General features: G+C 33.4%; 1 protein-coding gene across 1 annotated transcript in view; it reads left to right on the top strand.

Moving 5' to 3' along the window:
• LOC111502941 (uncharacterized) overlaps positions 1 to 16,374 on the top strand; it is a 158,777-nt gene that overhangs the window by 54,284 nt on the left and 88,119 nt on the right. Inside the window, exon 3 of the mRNA XM_074178515.1 lies at positions 15,074 to 15,315. Within this exon, the coding sequence (XP_074034616.1) occupies positions 15,074 to 15,315 (242 nt within the window). The remainder of the gene's footprint in view (positions 1 to 15,073; positions 15,316 to 16,374) is intronic.

The following is a 16,374-nucleotide window of genomic DNA, read 5'->3' as shown; positions in this document are numbered from 1 at the left end:
AATTTCCAACAGACAAATACACTCACCGTCTTCCTTCTATTACGAACTGAATAACACTCTACCAATTGCTAACTGCTGCAGATATATTCGTCTACTGATTTCATAGTGTGCCAGGCATTTCTTTTATATTAAACAGTGCGAGTCACCCCCACCATGAAACCGTGAAAGGTTCACATTGCTAGTTGCTATCCACTCGAGATGCCTGACGTCACAGCCCAGCCCATCTCCCAACTTGATGCGATAACAGTTGCCGGTACGAGCAAGCAGTGCTCGTTGCGCTCTCGGATAGCCATCGATAGCGGGGCTAGATCGATGCCTTACGTCACAACCTTCATCGCTTCGGGAGAGGTGAGGGCAGACCGATGAATACCCAATACTCTGCCACACGTCGTGGAGTGAACATGTCGCTCTCTAGCCGTTGAACAGTTATTGCTGTGACGTCACAACACTACTAACTTGGTGGGGTCGCATCGATGGAACATTCATTACTTGGAGGAACTTCGAAATATGCAGACGTATGTTTGTACATAGACAAGCACATGATGAAACCCTGTACCGTGCATTCTCTCTCTCTCTCACACACACACACACACACACACACACACACACACCAATCAAATGTAATTACATCATTACGTCACACACACACACACACAAAATCTCATATGAAAAAAATTCTAAACGATCCATGCATCAAACCTTTCAAGGTCACATCGCCTTGATGTTACTAAACAACAATATAAAAAGCAATTAATACGTCATAGTGGTGGGGGGAGGCCGGAATTCGGCTGTATGCATCTACTTCTCAGCACTGGATCAAATCGTGATATTAACTTTACTAAATCTATAAAGTTGCTGCTTGTCTCACCTAATTATGAGTCAGATGTTAACTTTTCTCTACGACCCCTGAAGGCCAAATTGTGAGATGCTAAAAAATTTACGATTGCGAGTAATCGTTCTAAAATATATCTCCAACGTTGCCTATCTTGTTCAATTTTTGACTGATGCAAGGAGTCAATAGTGGAACTGCTTTTTAAACCATTCTCTAAATCAATCCATTTCAACATATAATCCTTGTGCTGTCGAGTAGATTCGTGAGACTTTAGGTAATCACCCAAGTGTTTCCAATCACATACTCTTTTACTTGATCCAATCTTTGTATTTTCTATCCCGAATATTCTACACGGAAAGCAGTAAACGGCATCCTTTGTTTGTGAATAAATCATCCAGCGCCTGTCAAGCTTTTCACCGTTAACTAATATCTTATTATGATGATATTCGCTGAATTGCCGTCCATTATCATTTACGGGAAATAAATCAACTTTAACCCGGATTGGACCTTTTAATATAATCTCAGTTCAGTCTACATCAGTAATTGTTATGGGTCACAAACCGGGGTCATTTTGATGATTCAGATCTTCCATTCCAGCGGTCATGACGATAGACATAGACAAAGACTACAGAATACTATAAGACGTGTCACTCGCTCATTTTTCGACATCTGAGAAATCTCGCCGCCCGCTAGCGACAGCGGGTAATTACCAGCCGAGGTAGTACAGTGTGTCGCTTGAAGTTACCAGTTCTCGTCGGCACACGAGATATAAAGGTTGTCCGTATTGTTTGGTATTGTCAAAGACTACAGAATCGGTAAACTTTGGTATTGTGATAGTGTTGTGTTCGTTCGGAGTTCGAAATATTTATTTTGTGAAAATGTCGACGTATTGCTCAGTGGATGGTTGTCTGAGTACGGTGGGAAGCCCAGGTATTTCGTTTTTCCGCTGCCCAAAGTACAGTGAAAGGTATGCATTCAATATATTCACCATTAATTTTTATTTTACCTATCTATACCTTTTATGGTTTTGTTGTATAAAATTATTCATAACGAAATATACCGCCGGCATTTGCCAATCCAAACTCATTTCAATCTTTTTTCAAAATGTTCAGTTTATCGATTGATATACTTGAATTTTTTTTTAGGTGTCAACGTTGGAAAAATGTATTAGGCTTCATTGGGAATCATAGATATGCTACTCTTACCCCAGAGCAGAGTCACAATAGAATTAAAATTTGCAGCTTACATTTTAGAGCCGATGATATTGTGAATTCTCGTATTCATAGCTATGATGTTCCTTCATTGCGTCTGCCTCAAGATGGTTCTCAGAAAGGTTGGTTCAGTGAAGTTTATAAATTCAAATGATGAAAAAATCTTATTCCACTTTTTAACATATGAAATTTACAATATCAATTTTGTTGTTTAAACCTTCCAGATGATGATGCCATTGCCGGTACTAGCAAGGATTTTATTTACATTGATGCTCAGGTTCAAACGGATCAATTAGGATCACGAGGTGAAATATCTTTTCGTTATATTATATACTTACCTGACCTATTTTTATATGCTTCGGAAAAAAAAACGATGACGAGAAAACAATTATTGAAAGTACGTACATCTTTCTTTTAGATGAATGCAGCCAAACATCTGCTAAACTCTCTTCGGGAACTCCAAGAAAAGTGGCATTACGAAAAAAAATTGTATCACTAGAGAAAACAGTAGCTTCAACATCAAAAAGAGCACTGGACGAAACCGGAATTACTCTGGATGATGTTTTCAAGTTTCTGGATCGAAAATATCCTGAGCAATATTGTAAGCTCTTGAAAGCACAGCTTTCTTTGATAAATAAAGCACCAAAAGGGTCCAGGTATAGTGACGAATTCAAACAGTTTGCATTGACTCTTTATTTTCTTGGTCCGAAAGCATACAAAAAATTTTCAACAATTTGTAGATTACCGTCAAAAAGTACACTTCATCGTTTCACGAAAAATTGGATTGTTGAACCAGGCTTCAACGATTTTATTTTTCGTGTTATTGAATTCAGGATTGGGCTCATGAAGGAGAATGAAAGATATTGTATTTTATGCCTAGACGAAATATCTTTGAAATCTCATCTTTATTATGATATTTCCAGAGACAAAATAGTAGGTTTCCAAACAAGTTTGAATGGGACCTCTACTGACATAGCAAGTAGTGCTCTAACAGTAATGTTCAGAGGTTTGGCAAGCAATTGGAAAATACCACTTGCATACTTTTTCTATAAGACATCAGCAACTTCTGATGATTTGAAAGATATTTTGTTCAAAACGGTACGAAGATGCAAAAGTATAGGCCTAAATGTCATGGGGTGGTTTCCGATCAGGGTTCAAATTTTCAGAAGTTGGTGAAAACTTTGAATGTTACAGACGAAAATCCCATATTTCTGATAGACGATCATAAACTTGTATATTTGTTTGATATCCCGCACTTGCTGAAGTCGACACGAAACAATTTGTTTTCCTATCAGTTTTTACTTCAGGGTGGAGAAACAAGAAAACATTACATAGAAACAATGTATAATTATGATAGAACTAAACAATATAAATTGGCTCTTAAACTTAATAATGACCACATTTATCGAAATAATTTTCAAAAAATGAAAGTCACGTTGGCTTCCCAAGTTCCCATCAAGAGATATTGTTGACCATGTAATAGAGATGGAAAACATATTCATTGAAAATTTTGATAAAATCGGCAGTGAGAAGGGAATTGGACAGTATTTGAAAACAAAATATTCGAAAATTCTTTTCTCACATCCATGTCAAAAATTCCTCTTCGATTATTATATATCTTTATATACAAGAGTTCGGATATACTTTACTTTAAAATTCATGAACCAGGACATGAAGATTGTTAGGAAACATAAATCATGCAATGTAAAATTGAATATTTTAAATCATTTATAAACATATAACATTATATAATTGTATTATTTTTGTTAATAAAACATGTTTTTCTGAATGTATGTTTATCATTTCATCAGTAAATCACTCTGATCTGTTTCTTAGATCATTTATTCATGAGTTTATCTATCATGTTTCTAGAAGTTGATCGACAAACAACTACTTTCGTATCTTTGTTTATCTGTCTGATACAACCGAGCAAGCGAAGTTTCAACTTCGGAACGTCCCCTGTAGATATCGCGAATAGGAACTGCCCTCGTATAACTGTCATGCGGCCGGCGGCTTCCAGACATCGTCTGTCAGCGATATGATTTATGGAAATCGCAAAAAATGCAATCCTGAGCCGTACCGACAAACGAATTCCTTGGAGTGAACCAACTTATAGTATTCGGTAAACTTTGACATAGACTCGGGCTCAGATTCGGGTTCTTGACTGGATAGCGTTGACGGCGGCACCGCTGACCTAAGAGACAATGATGTAGTTGATTCATCATCATCCTCGCTGTGTTTACTTGATGACGGTGGCGGCACCCAAGATGATGTGGAAGGAATGCTTTCAGCTGGATGAGGATTAGAGTCAGAGTCACTCTCAGTTAATAAATGTTTTGTAGAGGTTTCTGTTTCTTGATCATCACTTTTTATATATTTATATAAAGATCCACGTAGATTTTCTTGTACCTGCTTTCTTTTCATGGCTCGTTTTCTTTTTGAACTACCTGACTCAAATTTTCTACCGGCATCACGATCACGCGAACTCATTTCGTAAAACACTCGTTTCTAACTATAAATATATTTTTGAATAATTAACAAGTTGTAACAAAATATATAATCTAAGGAACTCGATTACTTAAAGTAACTAACAGGAGGATATTATAACAAGTAACTTTGTTTCCTACCAAACTGTTTCAGGTAAACTATGCAGGTATTGAAATTGGTAATTTAAGGGCCTAGGTAAGATTAGTTCTGGGAAATATTTATATTGTAAAACTCATATAAATATTAGTTTATATTACTACATAATGAATTTTAGAATTATGTTTTGAATGAATGAATTAGTTAACTAACTTTCTTTTGATCTGTATTTTTTTAAATTCACTTGGGTTGCTGAGCGAGGCCCCCCCAAAAGCGAGGCCCGGGCGATTGCCCCATTCGCCACCCCCTAAGGCCGCCTCTGCTTCTGCTCATATAAAGCTTACGTCACTGTCATAACCTAAGTGAGTATTTTTTTCTCCAGGGCACACTTGACAAAAGTTAATTAATTATTAACAAGTTCTTTCCCCAGTAATATTTAATATATGTTCTTATTTGTTATCCAACCACAAATAAATTAGTATCATTAGATTAATCTTGAAATCCTTTTTTCGAAAAGTGCTTGTCAAAAAATGGTCGCCTTTTAAAAACTAATAGGTAGACAGGAAAATGTAATTTTGTCAACTTGTCTTATTCATATCCAACATACTTATCATTAAAACTCCGCTATTGTAATTTTCTATTATCACCTGAGGTCCTTAGATTAGTTTACGTCCGATCATGGCCATCTAGATCCAATTTCAAAAGTGACTCTGAAAAAATTAAGTAACTTTCGAAAATGTCAAATTCTGATCCAGAATTGTCTCAGAAATCAAAAAATATAATAACATACAAGGTGCTCCGTTAAAAAAAAAATTAGAACCGGAGCCATTTCTGGTGAAACCGGAAGTGATCGGATAGTGAAAAATATTTGAAAACTCTTCTCTTCACATACCATTCATCTATACCAAATGTCATATTGATACACCTAATAGTCTAGAAGTTATGACTTGTCAAATAGATTTGTTGACACCCGGTATATATAATATACAGGGTGGGGCACCCCATACGACACGGTCCCTGTGAGTTAAACCAATAATTTTTGCGGATTTCTCCATTGGATATTGATTAAGGCTGCAAAAAGTGAATTATCTTGAAATCTACAGGGCGTCTCAAAAAAGTGTGACATATCAAAATTGTGTTTTTTAAAATGGAACACCCTGTATTCCGTTACACTTTTGAATATATGTACCTATATAATCTTTCTCCAGTTATTGATTTTTTTATGAAAATGCTAGGTACAATTGAAAACTAAATAACGTCGAAATGTATAGAAATCATCCCTTCCAATTATGATTGAGCATAAAAGGGGTTTTTGGGCTATTGATTTTGATCAAACCCGTTTCTCAATATTATACAGAATGTTCAAAAATCATTGTCACTTTTTTATAATTTCGGACAAAGATGAATTTGTGACTTCAAATAGAACACCCTGATTTTTTTGGTCATTTCATTTTGGGGTTTTCTATACCTAATCAAAATAGTTTTTCAGATATTGGCTTTTTCAAATAGTAGTTCTTTTTACAATGCATTCTTTGAAACGACAGTTATTCAACTTGTTCAAAGAATTGTTGTTGACAGATATTATTCAAAACATTAACTAAATTATTACCGTTGAAAATGAAAACTTATCCTATTCAAGAGCAGATAGATTCGATTTCAGCGATTGGTGAGTGTTTAGACAGTTGCCTTTTGGCGTTGAGGATGCATGCCTATTAGAATTAAGTACTTAATTTAGAGTAGATCTAAAACAATGTTGTTGTTTATATTTTTGTTTTGTGAGAAATGTCAAAAATAAATAATTTGAGAACTGTCGTTCATCATTCTTCTCAAATATTCCATCATGGATCTACTTAAACAGTAGATATAATTCATCAGGTAACGGGCCCAGGATACGTTCAAGCTGAGAATTAAATTCGCACTGTTATAGTTTTGCGAACCGATATCGATCTGTGAAAGAAGTAAAATGAAATGTCATCGAACAGTTCATTTTCGATGATTGATAAACTGAAAGGGCGAGAAAACTATGACACCTGGAAGTTTTCTGTAAAAACTTTGCTGGAACACGAGGAGATGTGTCACAGGAGAAGAAGTTGATAGTTAAAAAGTTATCGAAGCTAAGTCAAAAATTATTTTTTTTGTAGATCCTGTAAATTACATACATGTCCAAGAAACAACAACCGCCAAAGAAGTATGGGATAATCTTTAGAAAGCTTTTGAAGATTCCGGCTTGACTCGACGTGTTGGTTCATTGAGAGCCTTGATGAGTACGAAATTAGAGGACTCACCATGTATTGAAGATTATGTCTATCAAATAGTTTCGACTGCTCATGAATTATCAGGAATTAATATGAAAATAAGCGATGCATTGGTTGGCTCTCTCTTTGTGGCCGGATTACCAGAGGAATATTAACCCATGATAATAGGGCTGGAGAGTTCTGGAATTATAATCACGGCCGATTCTTTCAAAACCAAGCTTCTTCAAGATGTTGAATGTGATAGCTCAGAGAATAAATCCGAAGCCTTGCTTGGAAAAAACATAAGAAAATTTCATTCAAAGAATAAAAAAGGTCCGAGATGTTTCACCTGTAACAAGTATGGACATATCTCCATTGCAAATTTCCGAAGAAAAAGGACAAAACTAACACATTTGTAGTAGGTGAAATGCAGTGATGGCTCGTGCATTGGAGAACAGGGGAGGCTAAATTCATAAAGACTATACAGAAAAGCCAGCCGGAGGCGCGAACATTTTTTGGGGTACCGCACCTATTTAAAGCAAAATACGTAATATTTGCATAAATGCAAACAAAAATTGTGTATTGCCGAAAATTATACGTATAAAAGTGACCATTAAAAAAACAAAAAGAAGAAAAAAGGGTTGTCTTTGAGTTATTTAATATAAATGAACTCTTCTCAGTCAATAAATAATACTTTTCTCTTCTAATATAACAGTTTTGTTAAAAATTGCTAAACATATTTCATAAGCACAAGTAAATGTTATTGTCCAGCAAGAACCAACGGGGAGGTGAGAGTCGTGTCTTGCCAGGAAAGGAAACGAAGGATGGAGTAGGAAGGAAAGTTAAATCTGGTTTGTTTAAGTGAATTCACAAGGCACCCGCAAACTACATTTAATCGGTGGTCATTCAAGTTCAATATAGTCTGCATATGGAAACTTGAATAGTCATTTTATTTTAAAATTTTTACGAGATAATCTGCCTGAGCTTCTGGAGAATGTGTCGCTAAATATCAGACAACGGATGTGGTTACAATTGAATGGAGCTTAGGCACATTTCAAATTCAGTGTCAGGCAGTTTTTGAATATGTGCTTCCGAATAAATGGATTGGTAAGGAAAGACCACAAAATTGGCCAGCGAAATCACCAGATTTGACTTGTCTAAATTTTTTCGGCCAGGGATACTTGAAGAATGAGGTTTACGACACTCCTCCAACCACACTGGAAAATATGAAAGAAAGAATACGGGCTGCTTTTCGAAGAGTGGTGCCTCAAATGTAATTAAATGTTAAGCAGTCTTTCATAACGAGAGTGGATCTTTGTATTTAACTGGATGGTCGCTATTTCGAGCACCTACTGTGAATTGAATACATTTAGTGTTTCTTATTTTTGTAATTGTTGCAGTTGAATAATATAAAAAAATGTAAAGTCTGTTTAATGAATTACTGTCAGGATATGAATGTAAATGCTAACTTCATTTCAGTGAACAGTGAATATTTTCGGTGGATTGAAGTATAACAATTGGCAATGACAATTCTGTGAGCAAATCAAATAAATGTCAATAAATTGATGATGTAGCCGTTACTTTCTATGTTTTTTACCACTTTTATTTGTAACTAACGTCACTGCAGTTTCGTCCTATAAGGGCATTTTCAAACTTATACATTAAACCAAAAATGGTTGATTACATTAGCCCTTATATAGCTCCCTAGGTAATAATAAAGGTACTTGGTTCGATTGAGTACCTGAATTTACAATTTACAATGCGGATGTGCTAATTTGAAAACCGGTGAGTAAACTAAATCGATTTGATCATTTAACAGGTTGCCCCCGCAATGTTATGGTTGTGAATTTCCAAGGATTCTAATTATTTGAGTTTGTAACCCTTCCTTGCATAGTGCAAAATTTCCGTATTGTTTAGATTCGGGGACTAGTGGTTGCATGCCAAGGAATGGTTTGAAAACGTCGCCGTTTTTGGAAATTTCGACCAGATTGTCCCACATAGGTAAACACTATTACACTCCGGACACTTAAGCTTATAAACTCCAGATGTCTCCAAGTTGTCCACCTTATCTTTGGCATTGAAAAAGAAATCAGATAACCTGGCATGTGGTCTGAATGCCACTTCCACATTGTTTTTTCTGAAGAAACCCGTAATTATCTGTTTTTTTTTCCAAAATATGTTAGATTTCTTGATATGAACACCTCACTGTCATCAAGAAAGACCCAACCGAAAATAGTCAAAATTAACTGAAAAATTTCCTCTCAAATACTGAAATCATTTTCACGGAATCAGAGAAACGGAAAGTCACCAACATGAACCCCTCTTGCCCTAAACTATATGGCCTGATAAAAACACATAAAGAGGATAACCCCATAAGAAATGGGTAACTCTAACATATTTTGGAAAAAGAACAGAGATAATTGCGGGTTTTTTCAGAAAAACAGTGTGGAAGTGACATTCAGACCACATGCCAGGTTATCTGATTTCCTTTTCAATGCCAAAGATAAGGTAGACAAGTGGAGAAATCTAGAGTTTATGAGCTTGAGTATCCGGAGTGTAATAGTGTTTATGCATGTGACAATGTGGTCGAAATTTCCAAAAACGGTATGCTGAACATGGAAGGTCCTTCAGACTAGGAAAAAATGATTCGACCTTTTCAAACCATTCCTTGGCATACAACCACAAGTTCCCAAATTTTTGCACTATGCAAGAAAGGGTTAAAAACTCAATTATTTTCAAATTACCATATCCGCATTGTGAATTGTAAATTTAAGTACTCAATCAAGCCAAGTACCTCTATTATTACCTACAGGGGTGCTTTATAAGGGCTAATGTAATCAATCATTGTTAGTTTAATGTATAAGTTTGAAAATGTCCTTAAAGGATGAAACTGCAGTGATGTTAGTTACGAATAAAAGTGGTAAAAAACATAGAAAGTTTCAATTCTCTTTTCTTCAAATAAATGTCGTTTTGAAGTTATCTTGATTCAAACAATACATTGAAATCAGAACTAAATACTATTTGCAAAAGCCAATATCTGAAAAACTATTTAGGTTGGTATAGGGTACTCCATAATGAAATGAAAGATTTTTTAATTTTATATTGTTCAGACCAAAAAACTACAAGATGTTCTATTTGAAATAACAAAGTTATCTTTGTCTGAAATTATAAAAAAATTACAATAATTTTTGAACATTCTGTATAATATTGAGAAACAGGTTTTATCGAAATCAATAGCCCAATACATCTTTTATGCTTGGTCAGAATTCAAAGGGATAATTTCTATACATTACGATGTTATTTAGTTTCCAATTGTACCTAGCATAAAAAATCAATAATTGGAGAATTGTTATAATTAGGTACATAGTATATGATATATTAATTTTTCCTAAATTCACATTTTGTCTTCAATCGAGGACCGTCTGCCCGGTACTGACAAGGCCCAATAGGCTGAAACAGCTGTCAAACGGTATAGCTCTAAAGGAGCAATAATTTTTCCGACTTACTTAATACTTATCTTTCTCTTAAATATTCAACGAAATTATTTTTTTTGTGGAGGAAAATTAGTTTATAATCGACCTTTTTTGGGTATTTGTTACCTTCCACAATCTGAAAAATATAAAAATTATAATGGAGAACTTTATACAAGTGAAGAAGGGCAAACTTTTTAGTTTACCCCGATAAGTTACTGTGCCAAAATCAAAATATTTTTCACAAAGAAAAATCTTCTATTTGTCAGTAACTTGTCGTATTTAACAATTTTGGCTATCAACAAAATTGTTAAGAAATAATACAATACTTATCTTAACGTTTCGGAGGCCAAACACCGACGGAACACGGTAACATTTGGAATGAATATATATGTTTGAAGCAATATAAGAACACATCTGATTCATAATGATTTTGACTATTTATATTTTTGAACTCAACAATCTTTCAACTCTTTCAATCAAAGTAGAAATAGAACTCACATAAATAAATTTAAAAAACTACTGGAAGAAAAGCAAAGTGGTATTTTCAGTAATAGAGAAAATAACTAACAATTTATAGAAAAAAACTGTAGTTAACTTGTCATCCAAAATTATCAATATTCATGAAAAATCGCTTCTGGGCAAAGGACTGAATTTCTCAGTAACTCCAAAAATAGTACCAACATTTGAACTAGTTACTGCTGTAGAAGAAACAACCCTAAATTTACCACCTGAAATATCTGGTGATTACAGATCTGAATTTAAAAATATTTTGTCACGACCCCATCATACTAGAAGTAACTTGAATAAGTATGAGAGAATTGCAATAACATCCCTTCGTTCAGATACTAATATTGAAATACTTCCAGCTGACAAAGGTAATGCCAAAGTGATAATGGATACTCTCGATTATGAAAATGAATTATCTCAATTGATTTTGAACACAACATACCGTACACATAATATAACAAAAAACGTTTACAAAAAATTGAAGGATGATCCAACAAAATCAATTGAACAATTGTAAGTTCAATTGCATCTCCCTGTCAGAAATTAGCAAGATACTTTTTGGAAATTTCGAAACCAATTTCAGGAAACAGTAATAGTTTCCTAAAAAATACAACCCATTTCATAGATAAACTTAAATATTTAAAACTTAGTGATGGTGATGTTCTGATGAGCTTTGATGTTGAAAGTCTTTAAACGAATGTTCCTGTTGATAAAACTCTTCAAATTATCAGATCCAGGCTGGAAAATGACTCAACTTTAAAATATCGAACAAAGTTGGTTGTTAGTTCTATGTTAGAACTTCCAAGATCATGTATAGATAAAACCTATTTTCAATATGGAGATGATTTCTATCAACAAGAATTTGGCTTGGCTATGGGTTCCCCTCTATCTCCCATTTTAAGTAACATATATATGGAGTATTTTGAAGAATCTCTTGTTGAACCTTTCTCATAATGGTCCCAAAGTTTGGTGGGGATACGTTGACGATATCTTTGATGTTTGGAATAGAAACCATGATGACCTGAAAGCTTTTTTGAATTATATCGACGAGCGGGAGTCGACAATAAAGTTCACAATAGAGATTGAACAAGATGGTCGACTCCCTTTCCTTGATGTAATGTTGGAGAAGTCATCAGATCAATTCGATACAAATGTTTATCAGAAGAGAACACATACAAATAGTCATCTCCACTATACATCGAATCATCATGCGAGTGTTAAAAAAGGTATAATAAGCAAAAGAGCTGAAAAGATATGCAATTCAACTGAAAATCTCAATAAAGAAATATCAATAATTAAATATGTTTTGAAAGATAACGCTTATCCAGATTCGTTCATAAATTCAACGATAAATGCAATAGAAAATAAAGAGTCAATTAAAAACCAAACGAACATACAAACAGCTTCACAAATTCAACAATTACCGACGCAACATCCACCGACACCTTTCACAACTAACGTTATACCTTACATTCCAAGACTATCTGAAAAAATAAGACGAATTGGAAATTGGTATGATGTTAGAACTACTTTCAAAACAAAAAATATATTGCGATCTAGTGGCGAAATGGCAGCAGACTGATATCGGAAGCACCTTGTATTACATCGAATGTTTCAGTTGTCAATCAACAACATTGACATAATTTCATATTTTAGAACTCCTTTGACATCTGTCGAAGAAGTAAAGAAATGAATAATCAAAAAGGAATAACTGCCAATATATTAGACTTTTTTTGTTCATTTCTGAAGACGAAGGCAGATTTTGGCCTCCGAAACTTTAAGATAAGTATCGTATTATTTCTTAACAATGTTTTTGATAGGCAAAATTGTTAAATGCGACAAGTTACTGATAAATAGAAGATTTTTCTTTGTGAAAAATATTTTGATTTTCACGCAGTAACTTATCGGGGTAAACTAAAAAGTTTGCCCTTCTACACTTCTATAAAGTTCTCCATTATAATTTTTATATTTTTCAGATTGTGGAAGGTAACAAATACCCAAAAAAGGTCGATAAAAAACTAATCGTTATATTATGACCAAAATTACACAAAACCTTTGGGAATTGTAGCCTATATGTTATTCTGATGTATAATTATTATTCTGTATTAAAAGTGTCACCTAAATCCGTTCAATTGTTTAGGCATGAAAGAGCCACAAAAATATACACACCATCATACATCCTCACATCATACATCATCACAGATTTTACAAGAATCTGAAATGCGAAATGTCTACGTGAGCGAGATTAATAAAAAATCCTCCAAATTAAAAATTATGGTACAAAAAATCATCATTTTAATGATCCTAAAATCAAAGTAGTGTAAATAAATATTCTATCGAAACACGTAACATGAAATCTCCGAAAAAGTAGAGTTACTCCCCCTTTCAGTTCCTGGAAATAAACATTTTAAAGAATTTGATACTCCAAAATTCGAAAGTATTTATAGATATTCCTGCGTACTAACCATTTACTTATTTACCATAAATGGAGTTGGAGAAAAATATATAAAATTCAGAAAATGTTTTACTCGGCAATCGCGATCTAAAAAATTATGTTTACGGCACGATCAATGAAGAATATGTGAGAAATCACTTGAGCTGATAAACTTTTGTTCATTATCATTATTTTTGTTCTTTGAAAAATGTGGAAGAATTTTGACATCGACTACTATTTTCATGTGCCGAAGGCTCTTTACAATGTTCAATAGCTTTTTTTTCTGACAACAGTTCTGAAACGTGGAAAGATTTCTTATATTTGTTCAATATTTTCAAATACATTTTACACCTTTTCTAAACTTACTGATAATTTTGTTGCAATTTGAGCAATTATAAAAATGGAAGAGTTTTTATATATTTCGTCGCACGTTAGGCATATTCATATCGTTGAGTTACTTATACTTTTTTGCGAGTTTTCAGTTACCAACATTTTCGGATACCTTCAATTCAACATATTTACCTTTAAAAAAAACTTCATGTGATATATATTAGTAGAAATTAATATTTTTTTGGTTCGGGTTTGCCGTTAGGAATTGAATTTACATTACATATTCGTTTTCTGATCGTTAGTATAAGATTACGAGTTTTAAAATTCATTTGGTTTTCAGAATTTGAGTTTACCTGATCGAGGGTTATAGAGTTGATTGTGCTTGAATTTTAACATTTAATGGGCTTATGTGAAAATCTTGAAACATACAATAAATTATACAATAAAATATGTAGATTATCTAGAAATGTTTCTTTCAAGTTTGAACCGGAAACAACTCATTGAATGAATAATTTCCGCCTAACTTGACCTAACAGAAATATTTTTATAATTTTGAGGGTGTACACGAAACATTCATTTTTAATTTCATATCAATGCTCTCAAATCATCAACTACTGGTAAAAACCAGAATTCGCTTATTACCTGAAAAAATATGGATAACCACTTTTTTCTTTTACTGATTTCAGTTAATTTGTTATTTCTCTTTGTTTGAAGGTGATTGACAATGTTTCGTGATGAATTTCACTAGTTCGGACTTCCATTGTCTACTATATAAAATGATTTGAAATCCCTGAAACAAGTAAAAAAGAATAATTGAAAAAGAATAGTTGAAAATAACAATTATATTAAGCAACAATAAACCTGAACTGAAATGATAGTGAAATAACCTACAAGTAAAAATATAATAATTGAATAAATAACAATTAAAGGAATGAAAAAAGAAAATAATAAAAATAAAAAAGTGTAGAGATTCCAAGTCACGTTAGTTCACGACGTTTCGATTGTTGGTATCTACAATCGTCTTCGGGTGATGACGGGTGATGATTTATTTATTCAATTATTATATTTTTACTTGTAGGTTATTTCACTATCATTTCATTTCAGGTTTATTGTTGCTTATTATAATTGTTATTTTCAACTATTCTTTTTTAATTATTCTTTTTTACTTGTTTCAGGGATTTCAAATTATTTTATATAGTAGACAATGGAAGTCCGAACTAGTGAAATTGTTATTTCTCTTCTGTAAATTTTCTCATTTCATGTGAAATTGCGGATTTGTGAACTGTTTTGTGAAAATCTCACAGAACCTTGTAATTGGGATATAAGACATTTAAGAAGTTTTCTCTAATATAAAGAATCACAATACACAAAGATTTATGATGATACCTAGTAGAAATATTTCCGTTCCTTATTTTTGAGTTGAACACATACGGATATTGACTTTATTAAACAGTTGTATTTGTTCATAGATTGCATAAAACCTCTTCACACTCTCAATATGTCGAACAACTATGTGGAAAAATTCGAAGACTTCGAACATCTAGCTCAGCTTCTAGAATTGTCAGTATTAGATTTGTCTAACAACCATATTGAAGATCAACTCATAGTGGAAGTTTTAAGTAGAATGCCTGGACTGAGAGTTCTGAACCTAATGGGAAATCCAGTTATAAGAAAAATCCCTGCATATAGAAAAACTATGATCATTTCGTGTGTAAGTGGTGTCATTATAGAATTATTATTATCCTTCTAGTAGATGGAATTATCAGTTTTAAATGTAAATTTCAATACGATAGAATTCTTCCTTCATTGTATTTTCTAGTGGCTGTCATATTTTGTAGTTGATCCTTTGATCAACCAAGCTGCTTATACAGCGTGACTCAGGGTCGATGGTCGGTTAGACGTTTCTGGAAAACGCAAAGCATGATTTTTCTGAAAATTCCACCTCTCACATTTCCTTACCTGTTCTATCGATCTAAAATATTTTCGGAATTGCGGCGTTGCCACTTCTATCAAAAAGTCCTAACAATTCTATTTTTTTTAAATGAAACACCCCGTATATTAATACATTTTTGGAATTGCTCTAGTATTTTAATATTTTTTTGTTGATAATGTCCTATACCTATCTCTATCTGTTTTCGAGATAAAAAATAAATTGTGTTCAATATGGTCCAAAACATAGCCTTAATTGAAATTAAGTACATCAGTATTCTCAATTCATGAAAAGTTGATGATAATTTGGACAAACTCGAAATATTCAGATAACACCAAGAAATCGACTCCATATCATAGGGCGTGCTAAAATTACTATTATTTCCATTGTGCATAAAAGTAGTCGAAAGTTCATTTTTTCAAACGAAACCCCCTGTATATTACTCGATAAATTGAAAAATGGTGAAAAATGCTTTAAGATGATATACATGTCCCTATACCTAAATCGTCAAGTTTTCTTAATAAAGCCGTTTTTGTGGAAAAATAGTTATTCACGTTTTACCTACAAGTTTTGAAAGTGGCATTTTATTTTGTGAGTGGGGATTATTGCAAAACGAGCGTCAGCAAGTGGAGCAAACTCACAAGCAAAATAAAATCACTTTTAACAAATGTATCATACAAATTTTTTTGTATAACGTTACTGCTGATAATAAAAAAAAATTATAGGGTCCATGTGATTTGAACACACGATCTTTGGATTACAAGGCATATGTTACAACTACATACGCCAACTCACGTTATTTTAAGGAGTATTATTGGTTAGTAATGCAGGACTGAATAC

The sequence above is a fragment of the Leptinotarsa decemlineata genome, unplaced genomic scaffold, assembly GCF_025532065.1.
Source record: "Leptinotarsa decemlineata unplaced genomic scaffold, Ldec_3_MD MMD2_tig00003902_RagTag_RagTag, whole genome shotgun sequence".
NCBI classification, from domain to species: domain Eukaryota; kingdom Metazoa; phylum Arthropoda; class Insecta; order Coleoptera; family Chrysomelidae; genus Leptinotarsa; species Leptinotarsa decemlineata.
Note: the sequence above shows the minus strand (reverse complement) of the source record. Positions and strands in the feature narration are given on the sequence as shown.